The 21,997-nt window shown below is 45.0% G+C and overlaps 1 protein-coding gene across 1 annotated transcript in view; it reads right to left on the reverse strand.

Annotated features, from left to right (window-relative positions):
- Positions 1-1,279: 1,279 nt before the first annotated feature.
- COL20A1 (collagen type XX alpha 1 chain) overlaps positions 1,280-21,997 on the reverse strand; it is a 49,902-nt gene continuing 29,184 nt past the window's right edge. Inside the window, exons 22-40 of the mRNA XM_005524797.3 lie at positions 21,028-21,066; positions 19,129-19,267; positions 17,338-17,480; positions 16,881-16,990; positions 16,030-16,188; positions 14,089-14,166; positions 13,390-13,476; positions 11,181-11,234; positions 10,249-10,344; positions 9,676-9,729; positions 9,289-9,342; positions 8,913-8,966; positions 7,461-7,532; positions 6,727-6,762; positions 5,374-5,440; positions 4,344-4,532; positions 2,971-3,048; positions 2,002-2,157; positions 1,280-1,514 (exon numbers count right to left, since the gene is read on the reverse strand). Coding sequence (XP_005524854.1) covers positions 1,501-1,514; positions 2,002-2,157; positions 2,971-3,048; positions 4,344-4,532; positions 5,374-5,440; positions 6,727-6,762; positions 7,461-7,532; positions 8,913-8,966; positions 9,289-9,342; positions 9,676-9,729; positions 10,249-10,344; positions 11,181-11,234; positions 13,390-13,476; positions 14,089-14,166; positions 16,030-16,188; positions 16,881-16,990; positions 17,338-17,480; positions 19,129-19,267; positions 21,028-21,066 — 1,679 coding nt within the window. The 3' untranslated portion in view covers positions 1,280-1,500. The remainder of the gene's footprint in view (positions 1,515-2,001; positions 2,158-2,970; positions 3,049-4,343; positions 4,533-5,373; positions 5,441-6,726; positions 6,763-7,460; positions 7,533-8,912; positions 8,967-9,288; positions 9,343-9,675; positions 9,730-10,248; positions 10,345-11,180; positions 11,235-13,389; positions 13,477-14,088; positions 14,167-16,029; positions 16,189-16,880; positions 16,991-17,337; positions 17,481-19,128; positions 19,268-21,027; positions 21,067-21,997) is intronic.

Raw genomic sequence — 21,997 nt, forward strand, 5'->3', positions numbered from 1 at the left:
AGAAATGTTACTTCTATCAGAGTGGCATTTCTATGCATTTTCCTACATTTTCCAAAGGGAATATACGTCATGCTGAAAATATTAATTCTTGTGAGTTTCTAGAGAATGAACACACATAAAGCCAAGGACTACTTTAAATACTTACAGGATGCACTAACCATATTTTATCTGACTTTTGTTGTAAGTTGGCTCCCACACAAGTCTGACATGTTCCAATGTTCCTTTAGCAGAATTTCTTAACTCTGTAGGATTTTTCCTTAATGACAAGAAGAAATAATATTTGGACTCCTTGTCTAAAAATGACAGTTCTCTTAAGGTAAACCTCTTTCTCCTTGGTGTTGATGTGACAATCTACTTTCTAAGTGTGATGTATTTGCTGCTTAGTTTTCAAAGGCTGGCTGTATGAACACCCAGGCTGTCAGCCTGTATGTAACTGAAGAAATTACACATCCAGAATAAACGCAGAGGAATGTGCATGATGCTCCATCTTTTACCTCTCAACAGCTTTGATACATCTGTACTGATACTTTTTGTGCCACTCTGCTTTAGAGTTAGGGTTTAAATAAGAGTTCAGAGTTCATCTTGTTTCTGAAGCAGGGACAAGTTACAGGCAATGATCCAGCACAGCCTGAAGCAGTGATTGCAAAGAAGGAGGAACATTTTTATCAATATCTGCATGTTTTGTTGCAGACACATCTCAGCTGATGGCATGGGAAGGGGTGTAACATGACAATTACCTCGTCATGTGGGTAAAAGCCAGACTCAGAGCTGTTCAGTATTCCACCTGATTAAAGTAGCTACTCAGCCTGCAGGAGGGAGACATGGAAGAGACAGTAGGTTAATCTCCAGCTCCTCTCAGCACATGGTTGTGACTCATGTAAGGCTTTGCCTGAGTTACCAAGCCCCAGAGGAATTGAACAGCAGTTTGTCACATCACAGTAAGGTAATCGCTGGCTGCAATGTTTGTGTACAAAACACCCCTGCAAGGAAACCATCAGCATTCTGCCAAAAGCAGAAACAGCCAAGATGGTGCTAGACTTTGTTACCTTGGCAGCCAACAGAAAATGCAGCTTTGCTCCAGTGGATTTGCTTCTTTGGTTACGAGGTGCTGCTTTTCTTTGTGCTGGGGACACAGAACAACATCTGACAAAAAGAAACCACAAGCAGACAAGTGGGCAGAAATTATCTGTTATTTCTGAGCATTTCAATACAGTATTTCTTTTTCTTACAAGTCTGTCAGCCTGAGTGCCCAGCTGTGCCTTTGTCTTGCTGTGGGACGTTCGATGTGAGTTTGAGCACTGCAGTTGTGCAGACAGACGGCTCAGCCAGACACAGGCTGTGGCTGAGGAGTTTGATTGACTTGTCCGTACAGAAATGATGGGGCATTAAAAAAACATAACACATCTGCTATTTGGGTTGCTGCTTCTTTTGGAGCTGTGGAGTTTTCTTCCAGAGATTTCCAGGGAAAAGTGATGTCTTCAGCTGCCTCCGCCCCAGCCATCAGGGGACAAAATCTGTGTGTGGAAAGGATGAGGCCACTGAGCAAATGAATAAATCAATGTCAGGGTCTGAGAAGGAATGGCACAGAATTAAACCATTTCCCTTGTAAATTTTTTGTTCCGTGACAGTGAGTTTCTTCATCACCCTGGTCTTTGTTGCACTGAGCCTCCACAAAATGTAAATGTAGGAACTGAGGAACTGTTCCTCTCTCCATCCTCCATGGAAACATTGCTGGGGACATGAAGAACTGATCCCCCATGATCACTGCCCACCTGCTTGACTACTGCTGCTGTTATGTGCTAATCCATGGAGGACAGCTGAGGAACAGCCCGTGGAACTGGCTTTTATCCCTGTGGGGATCACCCTGACTGCTTTGCAAAGGAGGCTTTGCAGGACTGATGGTGCCTGAAGGGTGAACAGAGGTCTCTGCCTGGCTCAAGAGAAGTAACCAAAGACCAGCCATGAAATCATAACTTTTGTACTGACATAGTTGGGACTTACCTCTTCTATCGGCCTCGTAACACCCAGAGGTATCACAGCCCCCCGGATGCCCAGGCTGCCCAGGCTGCCCTCTGACACCAGGAAAACCTGGAGGGCCAGCATTCCCAGGGTAACCCTTGGGACCTGGTTTTCCCTGCACAACTTCTCCTGGTGGGCCTGCAGAAGGAGAAGCACAGTAAGCTGTAGCACATTCGCTGTAGCAGTGTAATACCTCTTCTGTATTTTCTTTCCTCCATCCTACATGGCAGGTAATTTTTCTGAACGTGGCTTCCTCATTTTGGTGGATAGATAGGACCTGCCTGTTGGAAAACCTGTTGTAATCCCAGTACCTGAATCCCAGTAGTCCTGACCTTCAGGGTGCCCAGCTTGGCTGAAAGTGGAGCCTGGTTATGAGAAGCCCAAATCCATTACATGTTAATGCAGAGAATCACCTTAACCCCAGGACCCATCCAGAGCCATTGGGTTTTGTGTCTTTACATCTTAGCTATAGAAGATTAAATGAAGAATGTGTTTGACCACACTCTCTTGACAGTTCCTGGTTTCTTATGCCAGTGGCAAACTTCCCACAGATCCCAAGTAGCAGGGATCAGGGTGGAGGAGTACGCCAAATCCTCAGATTACTCACAAACCCTTATGTTCCATGAGCTGAATTTTCAGAGTTTCTATCCCCCGAGCATCTGGTCTTGCATGCAAAAAAGGCAGCAAAAGTAAAACTCCCTGGATGTGTCTCAGGTCATCAAAATACATCATCCCCTGGGAATAGCTACCGGAGAGAAGAAGCTGCCTGGAGTAATCTCTTGCCTTTTAGCAGAGAGGAACCATCAAGGATGCTGCCAACAGGGCTGTGGTGGGAAGGTGAGTCCAACCCCACCACAGAGGTCCTTCAGCTGGATGATGCTTTGAATCTGAGAGCTGGTGGCCATCACATGGCTTTGCTGGATCAATAGACAGAGGTTGTGGTCACTTTACCTGTTCTGCCTCTGGGTCCTTGGCTCCCTTCCTCACTGGGTCCAGACATCCCTTTTTCTCCTTTGGGCCCTGGGGCACCTATTCACAGATAAGAGATAAGTGTTGCTTCACTTTATGTCAAATTTCACCCTGAATTGAGGCTCCTGCAGTCTCTCCATGTGTCAAAGTGGAGTCACAGCCATTGGCAACACAGAGAAACATCCATTTGCTTTCATTCAGTCTGGGCACCTACTCTTGCTGTGACCAGCAGGGCACTGATTTCTTTGATCCAAGCAGCACTGATTTGTAGCCCAATAGGGGTGGGAATGAACATTTTTCACAGAGAAATTCATAGCAGTTGTGTTACTGCACCAGCCTGAGGGTCAGGTCCACCTCTGTGCTCTTCATGTGGATCAAACAAATCACAAAGCTGAACTATCTCTTTGACCAGGTGCTGGTTAGGCAGGATTGATATTTTCCTGTTAAATTTCTCATTAAACCAGTACCTCTCAGAGAAAACAGTTACATTTTGACAAAATATGTTTTTTCATTGTTTTAAGATGAAAATATTTTGATCAGCCATGTCCTCCAGGTGGTTTTTCATTGAGATCCATCTTCTGCCCTCTCCTGCTTGACAGGCTGGAAAAATCTGCAGGTTGTTACTCCTTTTTCCTTTCTCTCTGAAGTGACAATTTGATAAGCTCTGCACATACCAGCCAAGACTGACTACTGCAGGAGGAAGGAGTTAAACACTTCCAGTTACTCAGAGGTGTCAGGACACTGCTGAAACCAATGTTTTTCTTTTTATTTTGACAGACAATTACTTGAGCCACTGACAAACACTGTCTGTGAATCCATTTCACTCATTCATGTGCAATAACTGAGGCCACTTCTCAGATTACATTAATCTATTTCTTTAGTCATGTCTGAGACTTCATTGCTGAAACTACTGCTCCAGAAACTTAATTCCCCTTTAAAGATTGCTCCAGTTGCCTCATGCCTTCCATCAGTGTTTTCCAACACTCCTCATTTCTGCCTAAAGCTGATCTGTTCCACCACCATGTGTTCACCCAAACGGCTGCTTTTATGTAGGAAAAGCCTCCTGCCCTCTAAAATTAAACTCTCCATCCCCCCCAAACCTACAAATGGTGCTAAACTGGCCTTTCCTTCCGTGCAGAGTTTGAAAATAGAGTGGTCTCCATCTGGCTTCTCCCTGTTTGTTGAGATTTATAATTTGGGTGTCTCTTCCTAGAATGGAAAAGTCCAAAAGGAAAACAGCAATGAAATGAGATAATATCATGGATTATTTATACAGTACTGCTTGAGGCACTGAGATGTTTAGTTAAAGTATTAAAGATGCAGTGAAAAATGCTTATGAACACTTCTGTCCATACCTCTCTCTCCTGGGTACCCATCTTTGCCTGGCTGTCCAGGGCTGCCATTTTCTCCTCTTTCTCCACTGTTCCCCGGTGGGCCTGGAGGACCTGGTGGTCCTGGTTCTCCTGGTTTTAACCTTTCCTCCCAAATGGGAACTGGCTTCCTTGTATGTTCATGTATGAATGAATCAAATTTCAACACATGAGCTGAGAAGGCAAGACAGAAAATAAACATTTCCCTAGCTGGGAAATTCAGAAGAGAGGTCAAAATAAAAGGATTTTGTCTAAAAAGGCACTTAGAATGATCAGCTAGTGCTAAAAAGCTGTCAGTCCAAACTGAGAAAGGCAGAAGATGAAGATGGGCAGCTGAGTGATGACTTTGCTGCCTGACCTTGGACAAGGCACTGCTTCTCTTTGTGCATCACAGCACAGGAGCTTTACAAAACTGCCTCGTCTTGGGAGGAATCAGCACATTTCGCTGAAAGAATAATTTCTCTCAAATTAGTTTCAAGCTTTTCCATTTAAGAAATAAAGGAGGCTTTGCAAAACACCAAAGGGTTTTTCAAATAAATATTTTGCATGTATTTTCTGTGCTAATGCCACCCAATAAAGCCAAAGTAGCACTTAGAGCCTGAGATGGGACATTTGCTGTTTGTGGTGCTCAGCAGGGCATGGGGTCATGGAGCTGCTGGGATCACTACAGGCTGCCTCCCCTCTGGTTTTCCACTTCTGGAGAGTCATAGGATCATAGAATCACAGACTGGTTTGGGTTGGAAGGGACCTTAAAGCTCATCTCATTGCAACCTCTGCCATGGGCAGGGACACCTTCCACTATCCCAGGCTGCTCCAAGCCCTGTCCAGCCTGGCTTTGGACACTTCCAGGGATCCAGGGGCAGCCACAGCTTCTCTGAGCACCCTGTGCCAGGGCCTCACCACCCTCACAGGGAAGAATTTTATATCCAAGGTAAATCAAATCCTTCAGCTTAAAGCCATCCCCTTGTCCCATCACAACATGAACAGACTCAGGAGCTGGGTTGGTTATACTCACTCTGAATCATCCGCTCACAAGCCTGGCTAACGAGCTGGTAAATTGTGGCCAAAGACTGTGGTTCCCCCTAAAATGAAGGATTTTTTTTTTTTTTAATTAAGAGAGAAAGGAAGTATTAATATCTTTTAGAAAGGATCGATCTCATAATGCATGATAGCTTTCAGCCCATTCATTTTCTCAGCTTGAGTTCCAGAGATATTAATTACTGTGAAATGCAGCTCTATTTATTTATCACGAAGCTCTGAAACCAGAAAATTGAAATTGGAAACATCAATAATTGCTTTTCTCCTGCACATCAAAAGGCCCAGACCGAATCTAAATAATTACCAAAAATGGGAGAGCAAATTTCACCCTCAAATTTTATCAGAAAAGATGCTAAGTCTATAACTCAGTGTTCTGTGATATGTAAAACATTTAGTATGATCAGATACTGCATTGTCCTATCTTTGACTCTATCTTCTATGAATATTGATTCTTACTGTATTATTTTGAATAAATCATATATGATAGGCCCTTCAGAAAGTTTTAGTAAAGTAGGGAAAGGCGATAAAAATGTAAAAACCTGTTTGAAAATAAACACTGACTGTGAAAATTCATACCTAATGCACCTACTTCCAGAACTGTTTATAAAACATACACCTCTGGCTGGATCACAGTGCAGGTAATCCAGGCTTAAAAAGCTGCTCTGTTCAACACCCAAAGGAGGGGGGAAATGGAAAGTTCCAGTGTTAAAAAAACGCTAGAAAAGGAAAAGTTGGTGGGACTGGTAGGAGAATGCTCCTAAAAATTATAATTCTGAGGCATTAACTTGAGACAAAAGCACCTCATCCCCATCTGAAGAAGAATTTACATAAGTCAGTCTTGGCAATGACTCCTAGAAAGCCATGGCATTTTGATTTAACCAGAAGTCAGGATGAAAAACACTTGAAAAACTTCTTTTCCCAACAAAATAACTTTCCAAGGTAGTGTGGATGTCCTGAGTGCCAGGGTTCTGTCCTGTGCCACAGACAGTGATTATTACAAATTACTCCCCTTTTGTAACACATTAAACCAGAAAAAAGTGGAGCCAAGCTGGTTTGTTTTTTTCCTTCTCAGCAAAGAATGGATTTGCATTTGACATTTCTGCTTTATTACTACAAGTGATACTAAGGAGCTCGTGACTGCTGTGGGATTATTTATAGCCCATCAGCCCAGCCTGTGCAGGTGAAAGGAAAGGCAACAAGCAATAGGTACAACCAACACTGGAGAGGTTTGGTTTGGAATTGTAAGCAAAGGCTGTAATTCAGGTTACTACATCCACTCTTTTGTGGGTATGATGCACTGACAGCGTCACCCAGCACCAGAAAAACTCACTTTCTCTCCTCTTTCTCCTTTGGGACCTGGCAGCCCCTAAAGGGGGAAAAAAAATTAAAAATAAAGAAGTCTAAGGAAAGGAAGAACAGAAAACAAGCAAACAAAGACATTTTTGGGATGTGGGTTACATTAGTGGGACATGGAACACAAAGTTTGTTTTTCACACTCTTGTTGTTTCCTTGACCTCATGGCAGTGATTGTAAGAGCTTTAAATCCGTATTTAAAAGTATGAACTCATACCCAAAAACTTTGTTTTTCAAGAAAAAGAATAATGAATCAGTAACTGGAGCAGTGGGATAAGCACCATCAACAGGGATGCAGAAATTTCTCAGATGTGCTCTTAGAACAGATTTCCCAACAGGACACGATGGTTTTTAACATCTGAGGAGAAGAAATACCTGCGACATTTAGATCTGTGTTTTCACCTGCAAGCCCTGCTGGCTGCTCCAGCTCAGGAGTGACTTTCTTGATTTGTTTGAGAAACTTACACCAGAAATTTGTTTAGGTTTTGTGCAGCAGGTGAATCTGCAGAGGGCGAAGAGAGGTGGGATTTGTTGAGTGCTTTATCAACAGATCAGCAGCCTAGGTTTTGAATGCCCAGACAGGTCCTAAAGAAGGATGAGTGTGAATTTAAACCATTCTTCAGACTCTGAGGCAGAGATGCTGGGGGAACAGCTCATTTCCATTCAATTATTTCATGTCTTGGCCTTCAAGACCCAGAAGCAGAAACTTACTGTTGGCCCAACATCACCTGGAGGTCCCTTCTCACCGCTGCTGCCTCGGGCGCCTGCAGCTCCTTGGAAACCCTGCAGACATTACGGATTAAAAATCCAGTTAATTCCTAACGTTTATTTCTGTTCAAGGGCTCCAGGGGCACACGTGGTGGGAGTTTAGGGGACTCAAGCAAGGGAACAGTAGCTTTAAGTTTCCTGTCCAGCCACGAGCCCACTGTTCAAAGCACACTGTGTGTGAGTCATGCTCACATCGTTTCCCATCACCATCTCAATTATGGCCAAGCCAGCAAAGCTGAGTTTTGCCAACAAACTGCAGTGTAGTTTACATCCTACAGGCTTTTGATCTTTCATTATATATTCAGATTTAGACAGAGCCTAGAGCACAGCCCTCTTCTTCAGCCTCCCAGTACCACATGGTTGTTTTCTTTTTCCTTTAGAACCTTTGCTGACCTCTAATACTTTACAACATCAACAGCAGCTTAGAGAGTGGGAAGTGCCTGCTGTGGTCATCTCCTCTTTGTGAACTATCTGTGCCTTTTGGAGCCATAAAGGGAAGAAAAAAATCAGCCAAAAGCAACTAGCAGAAATACTTTGTTTTAGAATTTTCTGGCTATTATACTTGAACTCAGTAGATATTAGCGACTTTTCTGAGCAGTCAAAATGAGAAAAGTTTTCAAGGCAGCACCAGAACAGCTTTCAGAGCCTGCTCTGAAGGTGACAGTACTTTCCTCATATTTAAAAAGCTGAGGCTCAATCCTGCCAGCTCCACATATTCCCAGGATGAATAAGTCAAAGTTATGAGCCTAATTCAACCTTGGCTCCCATAAATAACTTAGCACAACCACTGCCAAATTCCTTATAATTCAGCAGTGAGACTCAGCTGTGAGATTCAGCTGTGAGAATCAGTAACTTATCAGGTCCACCAGCCATCAACTAAACCCAAATTTGGTTCAGTTTCCCAAGTAAAATGAAGTGTTCCTGTGGTGACTTCCAATTAGGAGCTGTAAATCAGCAGATCTTAAAGTTCTGCTACCCTGGGCATGACAGAGTGCAGCTACACCCATCTCCATCCAGCCCTGGCAGCAGATACTGGCAGTGACATGGGGAGAAAACCTTTCACACTGCCTGCATCCTCAGCTCCTGTTGATTTCAGTCTAACAAGCCAAATCACCTCCAACTCAACCAACAGTTGGAGAACAGTAGTGTCAGGAAAGCGAGAACAGCAAAATAAGGATCTCCCTGCTGTGATGAAGCTTCCTCAGGACTTTCCAGAGGAAGCCAAGGATTTTCTTCTTACACTGAGAGTGGCAGGGAAAGGGGGCACCTGCAGAATGTGCCAGGTGTTCCCCGTGGTACCCCAGGAAGGGGGTTTGCCCTGACACTTCTAGGTGAAATCACAAAACTCTGCTGAGGAACAGATTTCAGAGTGCATCACTCACAGGAGGTACTCACCCTTGGTCCAGGAGGTCCTGGAGGCCCAGCTGTGCCTTCGAGTCCCCTCACCCCCTGCAAAGCCAAATCCAGTCATTTACTGATGAGAGGATTCTAGGAGACCTCATAAACAGTGAGATATTTTTCCACATCCTGCTTTTAACAGGAGCTTGCTAAAGATGGGGAAAAAAGGATCTGTCAACCAGCAGGAAGGGTGGCATCTGCTCAAATTTGGCCAAACATGAAATTATCCCATTTTTCTTCCCCAATCCCTTTGTGAAAAGATCATTCACTTCTGCACTGGGAGTTGCATTGGGATGTTTTGGGTCTCTGCTGGGACACTCCTAGCAGATTTTTAGGCACTCATGCATAAAACCTCAGGGGTGAGGTGTTTTACCTTTGCGCCTTGAAGTCCATCCCTGCCCGGAGCTCCCTGCACACCAGGAATGCCCTGTAAATCAGAAATGCTGGGTAAAGTCAGCATCTGATTATCATTGCCCTAATTCATCTTGTAACAGAGGACAGAAGAGAAAGGTCAAAGAAGAGAGAGAGTTATTCATTGCATAGAGCAAAGGCTGTTATCCCAGCTTTAATTCCATAATATCCAGCTTCCAGATAGGTCTATCTCTCTTACACCAAGTGACTCCATTTCCCTTTGGCATTCCAAAATGACAGACAGTTCCCAAGCAGACAAGAGCAACAACTCTCCTGACTTGCTTAAAGTAGTTACTGAGAATAAAAAAGGCAAATCTTTGGGACAAGTAGGAGTGGTGTTTACCATTACCTGCATGCCAGGGATTCCAGTGTCTCCTTTCTCTCCTTTAATTCCTGGTGGCCCCTTGGATAAAACAGAAGCACACAGTTGGGAGTGTGGCAGAACACTTTAAGGCAAAGAGCATCCTGCTGCTCCACATCCTTGTCCCAGGTTGTTCCTCCTCCCTGCAGTGTTCCAGGGTAATTTACAGCCACAGCATGTGCACAGGGATTCTGCCATCCCAGACATGTGGCAGCCCTTGCCACTACTCCCTGCCAAGCCATGATGATGACTGGAAAGAGAAATGACTGAATATTCATAGAATATCCTGAGTTGGAAGGGACCCCACTGGGCTGCTTTCAATAAAAGCCCATTAAGGAGAGTCTGGACAAAAGCAGGCTTTGGCCAGAATGATTAAGTGCAGGGCCTCGTCAGCATAAAACCCACTGATTGTCATCTCTCCCTCTGCAGCTGTTCAGCTGTTCGTGAGGGTGATGTAAATACACAAATCCCAGCAGTGACACCCATTTCAGAGACAGGTTCTAAATGTGAAGAGCGAAGAGCGAGTGACAAAAAAAAAAGGCAATGGAAGAGGTTACACACCACAGGGCCCTGAACTGTGATTCCTTGGGAACCTGGAGACCCTTGCTGGCCACTGGGACCCGCTGGTCCTACTTGTCCAGGTGGGCCTGGTTCACCCTGAAAGCAAAGACAAGGAAACAATCATAGGGGAAGGAAGTGGTTGGTGCCTGCTCTTCTCATGGGCTGCACTGCGTGGCCTGGACCAGCATGAACCATCCACAGGATTCAAGATTAAATTGGGGCACTGAAGGCATCTCCAGTAACCTCAGCTGCCTTTGTATTTTAGGTCCAAGATTTGTGTCCATCTTTCATGAGAGCAGACAGCAAAGTGGCAGAGGCTGCTTTGCAGAGCACAATTCACCTTCCCAAGAAGTTATTCCTGTTATTCAAGGTGGTCAGAGAGCAAAGGGAAGCATTCCTTAGCCCATTTCTGAGGTCTGTGTCCATTCTCATTCCTTCCCCCAAATCTTTCCCCTGCAGCCATGCTGCTTTCCCAAATGTCATCCCAAAAAATGGGACAGACAGTGTGGTCTGCTCTGGCTCTGTCCTGTGCTGAACCACTGAGATGTGAACACTTGCACCACAGTTTGCTACAGTCCCCAGGGCTGGGGGACTCAGACCCAGCCATTCCTCATGCTCACCTCGGGGCTGTGGTTCCCTCTCTGCCTCCGTCCTCGAACTGCTCTGCCCCAGGGCAGTACCAGTGTGTCTGGTCAGGAGATTTGGCAACAACAACCACAGCACAAAGCCTGACCCTGTCCCAGCACAGCTGCTCTCCGAGGACATTGCTGACCACGTACAGTGCATTAATTCAGCACAATCAGGCTCATCATCTCAATTTCCAAAGCCTAACAGAGCATTTAATTAATAGTAAGTGATCCCATCCTCCTGGATGTGTTAAGACTCTGGGCTCAGCTTCTTGCAGTGAGATAATCACCAGCCTAAGGACTCACCTTGGGTCCCGGCTCCCCCTGCTCCCCCTGAGGTCCTCTCCTCCCAGGGCTGCCCTGCCAGTGGGACACAAAGAGCATCATTTTATTTATTGCACTGTAACCAGCAGCCTGGGGGACAGAACTCTGTGTACTTCACTGCCCCACACTGAAAGATGTTTCCTGCCCCACAGAGCTCGAAACAAATAGACAAGAAGAAAATTAATTGAGTTGTCCAGGAAATGTGGGAAAGGGAAGAAGAAATTAACAACCCAGCCCCTCCATGACCAGCATTGGGAACACAGCACTTATTCTCAGTAGAGAGAGATGAAGTTTCAACCTGTTTAACCTCTCTCCAACTCCCTCTCAGTGGATCCATGCTGAGACAATGTCTCGTATGGACATGGGAACACGCTTGAGAAGGAAGAAAAGGGGTGCTCACATCTACACTCCTTTGGAACTCAGTTGGGTTTTACACTCTCCACCCCAGAGCAGTGACATGTGCTGAGATCAGGGACAGACCTGGCTCTGGGAGACCTGGCTTAGCTCTGCCTCTGCCTAACTCTGGGTGGGGAGAAGAAGCCAACTTTCTGGCATGAACTCATTCTGTGTGAATTTTTGACATCTTAATCTGAGCATAGCTATTCTTGCATCCAAAACAAAGAAAACCCTGTGGATTTGAATTGAGAAGCACAGGCAGGGAACTTTGGGAAAGGTGCTTTCAGAAGTGCCCAGAAAATCATTTCAGAAGCCAGCTGGATCTAGTCAGACCCACTCATTAAGGACAGTGATAAATACAAGGTGGGACATGTCTTGCTAACTGGAATTTTAAAAATAGCAGTGAGTGCTGTTGTAACTGCAGCAAATTACCAAGGGTTCAGTGGTGTGAGGAGAAGGTTATGTGTCAAAACCTGATTTCCTCTAATGCTTTAAAGAGTCCTGCTCTTTAAGGAGTTGTCTTAAACCACATGCTTAAACCACAGAGCAACGCAAGCTGGTAATTATGCACTTAGGATATTGGAGCAAACTGTGACAGTGGAGTGTGCTGTTAATTAAACTTCTACAGAACGAGCAAGTAATTACTCTGCAATGAGGAACTCTCCTTGCACGGAACTCAGCTCACAGCTAAACCACAGGTCAGTACAGGAGGTGATCTGAGACCTTTTCGGTCGAAAACAGAGGCAAATATTTCCATTATGGTTATTTTCCAGGAGAAAAGCACCTGGAGTAGTTGAACTGAGGTGCTCTGGAAAGGCTGCATGTCAAGTTTCAGCTGGCTTGTGCAAATCAAATATTCTTCCCCAGACTTTCAAAAAGCAAATTTTTTTGTAACTGCTTCCTAGTGTTTAACAGGAATATTTTCTCCTGGGATTTAAACCCATGACAGCTTTCCTGCATCCATAATGGATAGGGTAGAATTTATGCCCTTTTTCCTGAGCATACTGCATATGAAATGGCTGTTTTCTCTTCCCTCTCATTTCTTCAGGGTTTTCTTGCAAGTGACATTCACTGCACAGAAAGAGAGCTTTGGGGACAGACAGGATAGCAAAGTCTCCCCTTTCTCTTTACACTGTCCACCCACGCACACACTACAAGGCTCCAATTTAACACAGGATCCAGATAGGAAGATTTTTTTTTGGTGAATTGTTTTTGTCTTAAATTTACAGAGAGTTTCAGAGCCTCCAATCCATGAAATCTCTGCAGACACTGAGGGTGACCTGTCCTCCTCTCCTAAGAGGATTAATGTGGAACCAGGAGCTGCTCAGCCTGTTCCCAGCTGCAGCTGTTGCGCTGCCAAGTCTCCATCTCCCCATTTCATCACCATCCAAAATGCAAAGGGAAACTCTCAGCCTTGCCCTGGAAAAGTTCCTTGAGTTAGGATGAGAGGAAATGGCCTCAAGTTGCATCAGGGGAGGTTTGGATTAGACATGAGGATAAAACTTCTTGACCAAAAGAGTTAAGCCCTGGCACAGGCTGCTCAGGGGTGGAGTCACCATTTCTGCAGGGATTTAAAAGGTGTAGATGTGGCTCTTGGGAACATGGTTCAGAGCTGGGCCTGGCAGCCCTGATTAACGGGTGGACTCAATGGTCTTTAGGGTCTTTTCCAACCTGAATGATTCTGTGATTCTGAAACTTCACAGAGCCTCAGGAGTGTTACCCACGGGCCCAACACACCACAAGAAATGAAGCAGCAGCAGCACATGCAATACACTGGGTGGGAGGGTGAACTTACAGGGGGCCCTGGGGGTCCTGGCAAGCCTGGGCGCCCAGAAGTGCAAGAACAGGCAGGAGCCAAGGTAGGGCAGGTGTCCTCATCCCTCTGAAATGAAATCAAGCCAAAACCAGTCATGAGCAGCTGCACAGCAAGAGCAGGATGGATCACAAGTACAACGCTCAGTGTTTCAAAATTCAGTCTTTTACTTGAAGAAAAGCAGAGGTTTTTCTCTACTCCACTGAGAGATTTTTGTGAGCAATCAAGTGCTTTATTTTTTCTGTTGAATAACAAATGTAGACAGAAAAAGCTATGAACCAGCCCTGCCTGCAATGTGCAAAACACATATTGGAAGATAATTTTCTCCTTTCTACATATTTTTACACCCCACATAGCAGCTCTCTGTGCTGAGAAATGAAAGGAAGAGTGGGGGATGTTGTGCCTCGGGGCTGAGATGGCAGCAAAGCTGTAGGACAGGGCAGGATGAGGTCATGCCAGGAAAAACATGCACTGCACCAGGACTGTAAGTTTTCATTCTTTTTGAAGCAAACATAGTTTTGTTTACTTCACCAAGAAACACACTGATGTTATTCCCAAGAGGAAAAAAATGTTTTCCCTCTTGAGTCTATCAAAATCATCTCAAGTGTCACCCTAGTGCCATGGACTTGTCCCCTCCTCCCCAGATTCCTGTCAATGAGCAGAGCAGTGCCCTTGTCTTACCAGTGCAGGGAGATCACAGCATCTGTCCTGCTCTGCCCCCACACTGCTGCACAAGATCTTCAGAGACTGCAGCTGGAACTGGGAGAGGAAAAAGAAAGTTTAATAAGAAAGTAGCATTGGCTCCCACCACCCATCACCAAATCTTGTGAAGTTCAAGTGATAAAAATAATCTTCAGGTATGATTTGACAGGAGTCTTCTGTGTGTTCCCAATTATAACTGTGCCCCAAAAAAGCCACAACATGAGAACTACCCCCAGACTGAGCTTTCCACAAGCCCACAGGTCTCTGTCTTTCTAAGCAAGTCAACAAAGCAGCATCACATCATCTCCAGTTTACTCACAGCCCTGCAATAACAGCAGGTTCTCAACTAATTGGGCTTCAGCACCACCAAAACGTGAAAGCAAACTTTGATTTGCTCCCCTTGGGGGCATGGGGAGAAGGGTAAATGTGGTGGCAACGCTTCCAAAGGCAGATGTGATCCTCCTCCCCCAGAAAGCCCAACCAGTCTCTCACTGCCTCCCTCGCAACAGCCACATCTTCCCATTTTGATTAACAAAAAAGCACACACTGCACAAAGCCAAACAAAATAATGAGGCAAAGATTAATTTCTCTTTCCTTGACACCATTTCTCTCTTATTTTTTTTTTTCTTTTTCTTTCACTCCATGCATTTAACCAGGAGCAAGCTGTACAGCCCAGGGAGAGTGACAGGCAGCATACGGATACAGATGAGCCCTGCAGATCAAGTGGCATTTAAAGATTTCTTAAATTAAATAACGTTCCATGATAACCAATAATGAGGCACTCTGTCTTCTCAAGGACAGCAGAGCTACAGAACATGTGAAAGCTGCTGTGCTTGAAAGGCAACAGGAGTAGGGATGGCATAAAGCTGCTTATTATTTGGCCAGACCTGCCTGGCTAAGCTGCTAGCAGAAAGAATTTGGGAGGGACAAGGAAAGCACAGATTCGTGCTTGATGGCCACAGGCTTGTGATCAAATTGCCAGAGAATTTATTTAGGAAACAAGTAAATACTGATTGAACACACTGTCCCCTGGTTTGTTACATAGCAGACCCCATTTCTTACGGGCAATTCCACTTTTTTCCCGGTGTGTTCCAGACCTCTGCCCCTCGGTTTGCAACTGGGGATGCACATGGGACAGAGTTTGCTTTGAGGCAGGGGGAGTTATAAATCATCTGTTGAGCTGTTTTCCCCTGGACTTCTAGATCTAAAAGCAGAGCAAAGTTGCAAGATCTTCACATCAGTGGGGAATGATTTCCTACAGCCCCACTAGAGCCTTGTGAGTGATGAACTTGCCACTGATTCTGCACACGATTAACTCTCCTGCTTTGGGGAGTAAGAATGGAACAGACAGAGAGAAGAAGGGTGTTTTTGCCCTGAGGACTGTGCACAGGCCAGGACACCAAGTCCACCCATCCTTTTTCTGTTCCCTTGCAGGGAGCAGCTCCCTGCAGAGCTGTGTGAAGCAGGGAGGACATACCCACAGGCCACTCACTGTTGGGTTGAGGTTTTTTTCCAAGTAGCAGCTGATAAAGAGCCTCTCTACTGGAGAATATTTTCCCCTCATTTGCATTCAGATAGACAAATCCAAACACACTGGAGACTGAGGCACACCCAGCTCTGCTGCCTTCAGCCACCAGCATTTCCCAACTTCGCTCGATGTGCCCAAGCTTCCCTGCAGAAGCAATTCCCAAACCCTCCTGTCTGCCTCAGCATCTCAGCGCAGGAGCTGTGCTTCCCCAGGCCCGGGGGATGCCGCCAGCAGAAGGCTCCTCTGGGACACGCTCCTGCTGCCACCCCCATCACAGTCCCCACACCAAGGCAGGAGGGACAAAATCTCTCTGCCAGTGCTGGGAGGCACCAGCTGAGGGTGATGAGACACTCCTGCCCCAGCCAGCTCCAGCAGCGTGTCCCAGCACTCACCGGCACCGAGCCGCTCCGGGGCCCCCTGGTCCGGGTCACTTTTCCCAGCATGATGAAGCCGGCGGTGGAGATGCTGCCAAGGGTGTTGATGGGTTTCTCTGCTATTTTCTTACAGTCCACATAGAGCTTGACCTTGAAGTGGCTCACGGCCACATGCACCTGGGCAGCAGGTGGAAAAAACCGTGTTGGAGCTCCGTGGTGGGATGAGGGGGTCTTTAGTGCCAGTAACACCTTCTGTCCCATCCCCAGCCTGCTGCTGGCATGGGTTGGGTGTTTTTAATGAGTGAAGGGGGGCTCAGGAGTAAGTTTTAGTATGTGCTTTCCCCTGTTGATCCCCTCACCTCTCCTAGGGAGAAGCCTTTCTGGGGCTGAGTAATGAACCTGCCCAAGGATGCCCACAGAAAGAGCTCATTGCTCATTTGAGTGCAATCTCTTTGCTATGAGGACATAGATAGCCAAAACCCCCCACCCTGTTATGAGTGATAAAAAGTGGCTTTCTCACAAGGCTGGGTTCTCTTTTCCTTTCATCCAGAACTAAATGGTTACCAAAATTCTAAAGTCTAAAAAAAAAACTTAATTACTTTTCAATTTGCCTGATTATAAAGACCTAAAAAACACCTCAGTTTTTGGAGCCTGGGGGAAAAGGGAAAAATCAATATGAGGAAATCATATTTTGATCATGAGATCCACCTCAATTCTTTACAATTATGAATTTCAGCATATCAAAGAGGTTGATCACTTCCCTGACAATCAGGATACAAAGCATTTGGATGATCACTCCTCAGTTTGAACAGTACTCCCTGACCAGAGTGAGATCATGAGCCACATTTTTCCCCTCTCTTGATAAGGACCTTATGAAAGCTCCCATAGAATATCTTCTTCACTTCCTGCTCATCGAAGGAGACTTCCTGTAAATCAGCCTTGTAGTCATGATTGAAATAGGTCAAGGATTTCTTACTGGCTGCAAGGAAAATAAGACAAATAACAGCTTAGAAATTGATTTCACACAGATATACAATAGTAAATAATTAGGCTTAAACATGGTGGAAGATTTCCTATGTTATCAAGAAGTACTTCTAAACAATGGAAAAAAATATGTAAAAATAAAGACTATACTACAAGTAGAATGAAAATGAAGTCTTTCAATTGCACTGGGCAGTGTTTTAAATGTGAGGTTGGCAGCCACGACAAAGCTTCCCAGGAAACTGCTGCTGAGTAAGGAAACCATTGAAACATTCCCAGTGAGTTCTGCTGCTTGCAAGATGTATGGAAACACCTGGATTTAATGTATTTAGCAAGAAATCTTACGGTCAAGGTTAACACCCAGGAGAGGCTGGAAGTCCTCGTCCGTGACCTGCCACACAGCAAAGGGCTCCTTGGGGGTGTCGGGCAGGAGGCGCAGGAGGATGACGATGCTGTGCTCGGGTGGGATGGCAAACAGGTGGACATCACTGCAATGGCACAAAGCAAGGAAACATCAGTGATTTAAATCACCAGGCAACATCCTGCAGCCTCATGCTGGTGTTTGCTGGGCAGGGGGGCCTGGACAAGCTTTGCTCCCAGGAGCTGGTGGTGATATGTCCAGAAAGATCCCGGAGCTGCTGAAGTCTGTGGTGAGCGATGAGCACTCCTGGGCCTTCTCCTCATGTCTGGGGCATGCTCAGCTGGAGCAGCTGGTGTCAATCCATCACTGCCAGAGCTGCCCCAGGGAATGCCAAGCCACAGTGAGTGCAGCCTCAGTGTTTTTGAGATGAGAGCTCAGTAGAGGCTTACAAAATATCCCTGCCAGGTTCCAAAGCACTCCCCCAGGTCTCCTCTTCCAGACAGAGGAATAGTTGCCATATATCACGAGGTAAATCTTTAAACTTTGGCACAAAACTCTTTGCTTAGAGACATGGTTTAGTGGCAGACCTGGCAGCATTAGGGTAGTGGCTGGACTCGGTGATTCTTCCAACTTAAATGATTCTATTATCCTAAATCAGTGTAAATGCCCTTCAGGGATAAGCACTGAGCCCACAGAAAATCTCCCTTTGGGTCCCCAATGCCAGCTGCAGGATTTAGGCTCAGCAGCAGTGAGAGGACACAAGGCAATAAGGGAAGGTCAAATTGGTTTTGCCTGAAACACTCCTGTAATCTGAAACAGGACACATTAGCATGGCATAAACACAATCTATCAGGCATCTTTTCAAGACTGATTCATAAATAATACAAGGTTTTTTCTTTCTCTCTCAGTTTCTGAAGGGGTAGTGTCCTTGGAAAGGCATCTATAAGAGCTGAAAAAAAGGATTTGCCCATCATTTCCTGAGTATTTAGACCAAAGGGTTCTCTGAATCTCCCCCACACTGTTTACTCTAAGAAGCTTTGCTTCTTTCATGGAGATTAAGTGGAGTCAGTGGCTCAGTAATTAGGCTTTAAACAAAGTAGCAATGAATGTCAGGAGTCAGATCACTCCTGATTCACAATCATGAAAAAGGAATGAGGTCACAGGAGCTGCCTGGCTTGCTTGGGACCCTGTGGAGCAGCTTCATATGCAACAGAATGGGGTCAAGCCACAACCCAGAGCCAGGGTTATTCCCTCTCATCAATGCAGCCCAGGCTGCAGAGAGCAGCTACAAGTGATATTTTCTACAGCAAAGTTCTCTCCCCAAACCAGATATTTGGGAGAAGATATTGAAGATGAAAATGTGACCTCAAACTGCCATCCCTGAAGTGTAGGTGGCTGTGGGCAGAATGCCTAAAGACTGGTGCAGTGTCCATACGTGATGTGACCCTCATGTCCATCACAGCAACTAAAAAGCTGGAAAAAAGTGATTTTGTAGAAACCAAAAACAGCACTGTGGAAATATTTGGCTGTACAAATGTATAATAAATACTATTATTTCCCTTTAATTTCCACATGACAACTCATGTTGAGGAAAGTCAGGGGTTTATTTATTAAGTAAAAACCCTCTGGCTATTTTTTCAATCTACCAATGGTTTGATTTAGCTCATCATATTTATCATTTCATGCACCATTCCTCCCCAAAACAACCTTCCTTTGCCATGCACGTGGCATGAGCGTGAGGATGAGGATGGCAGCAGCCAGAGCTCTGCTCTCACCTGGTCCTCTGGGTGAGCTGAATGTCCCTGAACAGGGTGAAGGTGCGGGAGCCACTGAATATAAAGGGCTCCATGGCTACACCTTTAATGGAGGAATATTCCTTCTCTACCAAGCCAAAAACTTCCATCATATCAAATCCTGGAACAAAGGAAAACGGAGAAATCAGTGGTTAGGCAGGAGAGCAAAACAAGTGGGTTTGAAGAGCAGGTTGAATTAGCACAGAGAAGGCAGCAGGAGAAAAAGCCCTTAATGACACATCAGCTTGAGTGTACCCCTCAAATGGCAGCCAAGGAAAATAAGATTGTGCACATTTTTTGTAATATCTTCCTCTTGGAGGAGAGTGGACAAAAGATGGAGACTTTCACAACTGTGTTTTCAGATCTTCAGAATGAAAAGAAATACCCAAATAAGAAAGATTTTACTCCAACGATTTCTTCCTTTCAACTACACGCAAAGTATTATCTTCAAAAGGCATGGAATCAGTCCAGTAATTGCTAGCAGAGAGAGAAAATGATTTCTACTCTGAAATGCCTTATGTGTAAGAGCCAGAAAAAAAATAGGAAAAAAACTTTAAAATGTGAACATTTCCATTTCTCTCTATTTTCAGGAGACACCCAGGGCTGACCTGCCTTATGTGGGCTACAAAGATTCTCCTCTGACACCTCTGACATCTTCTCTGGCTCATTCAGCTTCATCTTTCACCCCCAGCTCATCATTAAGCTCCAAGTCATTTCCATTTCAGTTTTCTGTTCAGTACGACAAGATCTCACCGTTTGGATTCTGTTTACCTGAATTTGCAACAGACTGGGATGAAGGAAATGGGTCCTTCTTGAGCAAAGGGAAGGGCTTCATTTCAGTGTGGTGCTTTCAGTCTGGATTCCCTCACCCCTTCACCATTCACAATCTTCTGCAGTTTCTTGGGTTGAGTTTTTATTTTGCCTGGGGGTTGGTTATTTTATTATTTTTTTCATATCCCAGCAGTACAAGGGAGTTTGCCAAAATAAATTACCTACTTGAGGCCCATTTATCACTGGTACAGAGCTTCTGACTCTGAGACTTCCTTTAAAATGCACAGGAAGATAAGGCTTGAGTCACAATTAAAAACATATTGAAATACAATCCCATTATTCTCACAGAGTCACGGAATCACAGAACAGCTTGAGTTGGAAGGGACCTTAAAGACCACCTGGTTCCATGGGCAGGGATGTTACCTGCAAGATCAGTTTGCTCAGGGCCACATCCAGCCTGGCCTTGGGCAGAGGTGAAGTGACTGAACCTTGGAGTAACCACACCTGAGAACTGCAGCCAGTTCCTCAATCTCACCTGTAACTCAGGGGAGGAGGTGATGCCCCTTCCCAAGCAGAACTCACTGCTTTCTCAGTAAGAAACACTTGCAGCAAACCCAATAGTATGAACGGTTCTCATGGCACAGACAGGAGAAAGGGGAAATTGCAGCCCCAGCAAAATCCACACAGCCTGAGTGCAGAGAGCTCCTGGGGCAGTGAGACCTCCTCTGAAGGATGCACAGGTGATCCCAGGGACAGACTGAGAGCTTTGGAGTTTGCCAGTCTGAGGAACCTTTGTGAGTTAGGAATTCAAATCCTCTTGAAATTCAAGGGCTGTTTGAAGCTTCACCTCCTTAAGGCTGGTGAAAACCCTGGTGTTAAGCGCTAACAGCTGAGAGCACGAGCTGGTGGAGCAGCAGAGAATAACAATTCAGGTACTGCAAAATATTCTTCTACCTGATAAAAGATATGTTCCAATTTTGGTTCTCACACTTCTCCCCTTTTCCTTGGGACATTTCCCCTACACTCAGCTCCTGCATGTCTCCAAATCAAGACCAGGCAGTGTTTTCAGTCACAGCCCAGCAGCACCAGGGCCTGGATCTGCTACTGTACCTCTTATGGAACCTTCCGTGGAGGTGATGGTGGGGCAGGCTGTGAGAACAGAATAAAAGGGGAAAACTGTTAGAGGAAAAAAAGACAGCAGGGGATTCTGGAAGCAAAATGAACACAGTTCCTTTAGGCAGAGCAAAGGGAAAACATAGCAAAACTTAGAATATCCTGCAGCTTCATTCAGAGCTTGGACTTTAACCTTGTTTATATATGTGGAGAAAGAGAGAACTGATGTTTATGCAAACATAAAAGCTGTTTCCTGATTTGCCTATCACCAAAATAAAAAGTGTCTTTCATCATCAAATATCTCCATGATCACTTTCTTTTGACTAACTTGCCTGGCACCTGATGATATGAAATACAAGACAGCATCATTTTTGTCATTTTTTTTAAAAAAACAGACATCAAAACTTTTTTTTTTCTTTTAACAATACCTTAGTGGTGTGGTAAAATAAAGATATACTCATAAAAATATATGCCGTTTCAAATTCTGCACTTGCAATTAAAAATACAAATAAATAATAAAAAAAATGTATCTCAACTGGGTTTTGATTTCTTTCAGAAAACAAAGAGAGTTTTGAAAAGTTTTGCAGTTTGTCTTTCAGAAATTGTCTTGATGAATCTTCTGAGATGCTACAGGACAAAAAACAAGAGAAGAGGCAGGGATGTGAAGCTGGAACATGAGGCACCAGGGCTAAGAGCACTCTCTTTAAAGGCTCAGGTAAAGGGGTGTTTTAGAAAACAGCTCATGAATGCTACTTTCAATCATCTACTGCCGTGTATATTCCAGGCTATGGATGCCAGATGGAGCTGGGACAAAGGGAATGCTTGACACAAAATGAGAAATGTCCCTGAAAACCAAGGATACTTGGCAGGATGGGCTGTTTCACAAGGGCTTTTCTAGGTCATCAGGATAATAGAATCTAAGAGATCATTGTACTGAGGCTTCAGCACAGCCTTGCCATTCTTGTGT

Source organism: Pseudopodoces humilis, chromosome 19 (genome assembly GCF_049639895.1).
Source record: "Pseudopodoces humilis isolate 2021_Gansu_Grassland_sample_001 chromosome 19, ASM4963989v1, whole genome shotgun sequence".
NCBI classification, from domain to species: domain Eukaryota; kingdom Metazoa; phylum Chordata; class Aves; order Passeriformes; family Paridae; genus Pseudopodoces; species Pseudopodoces humilis.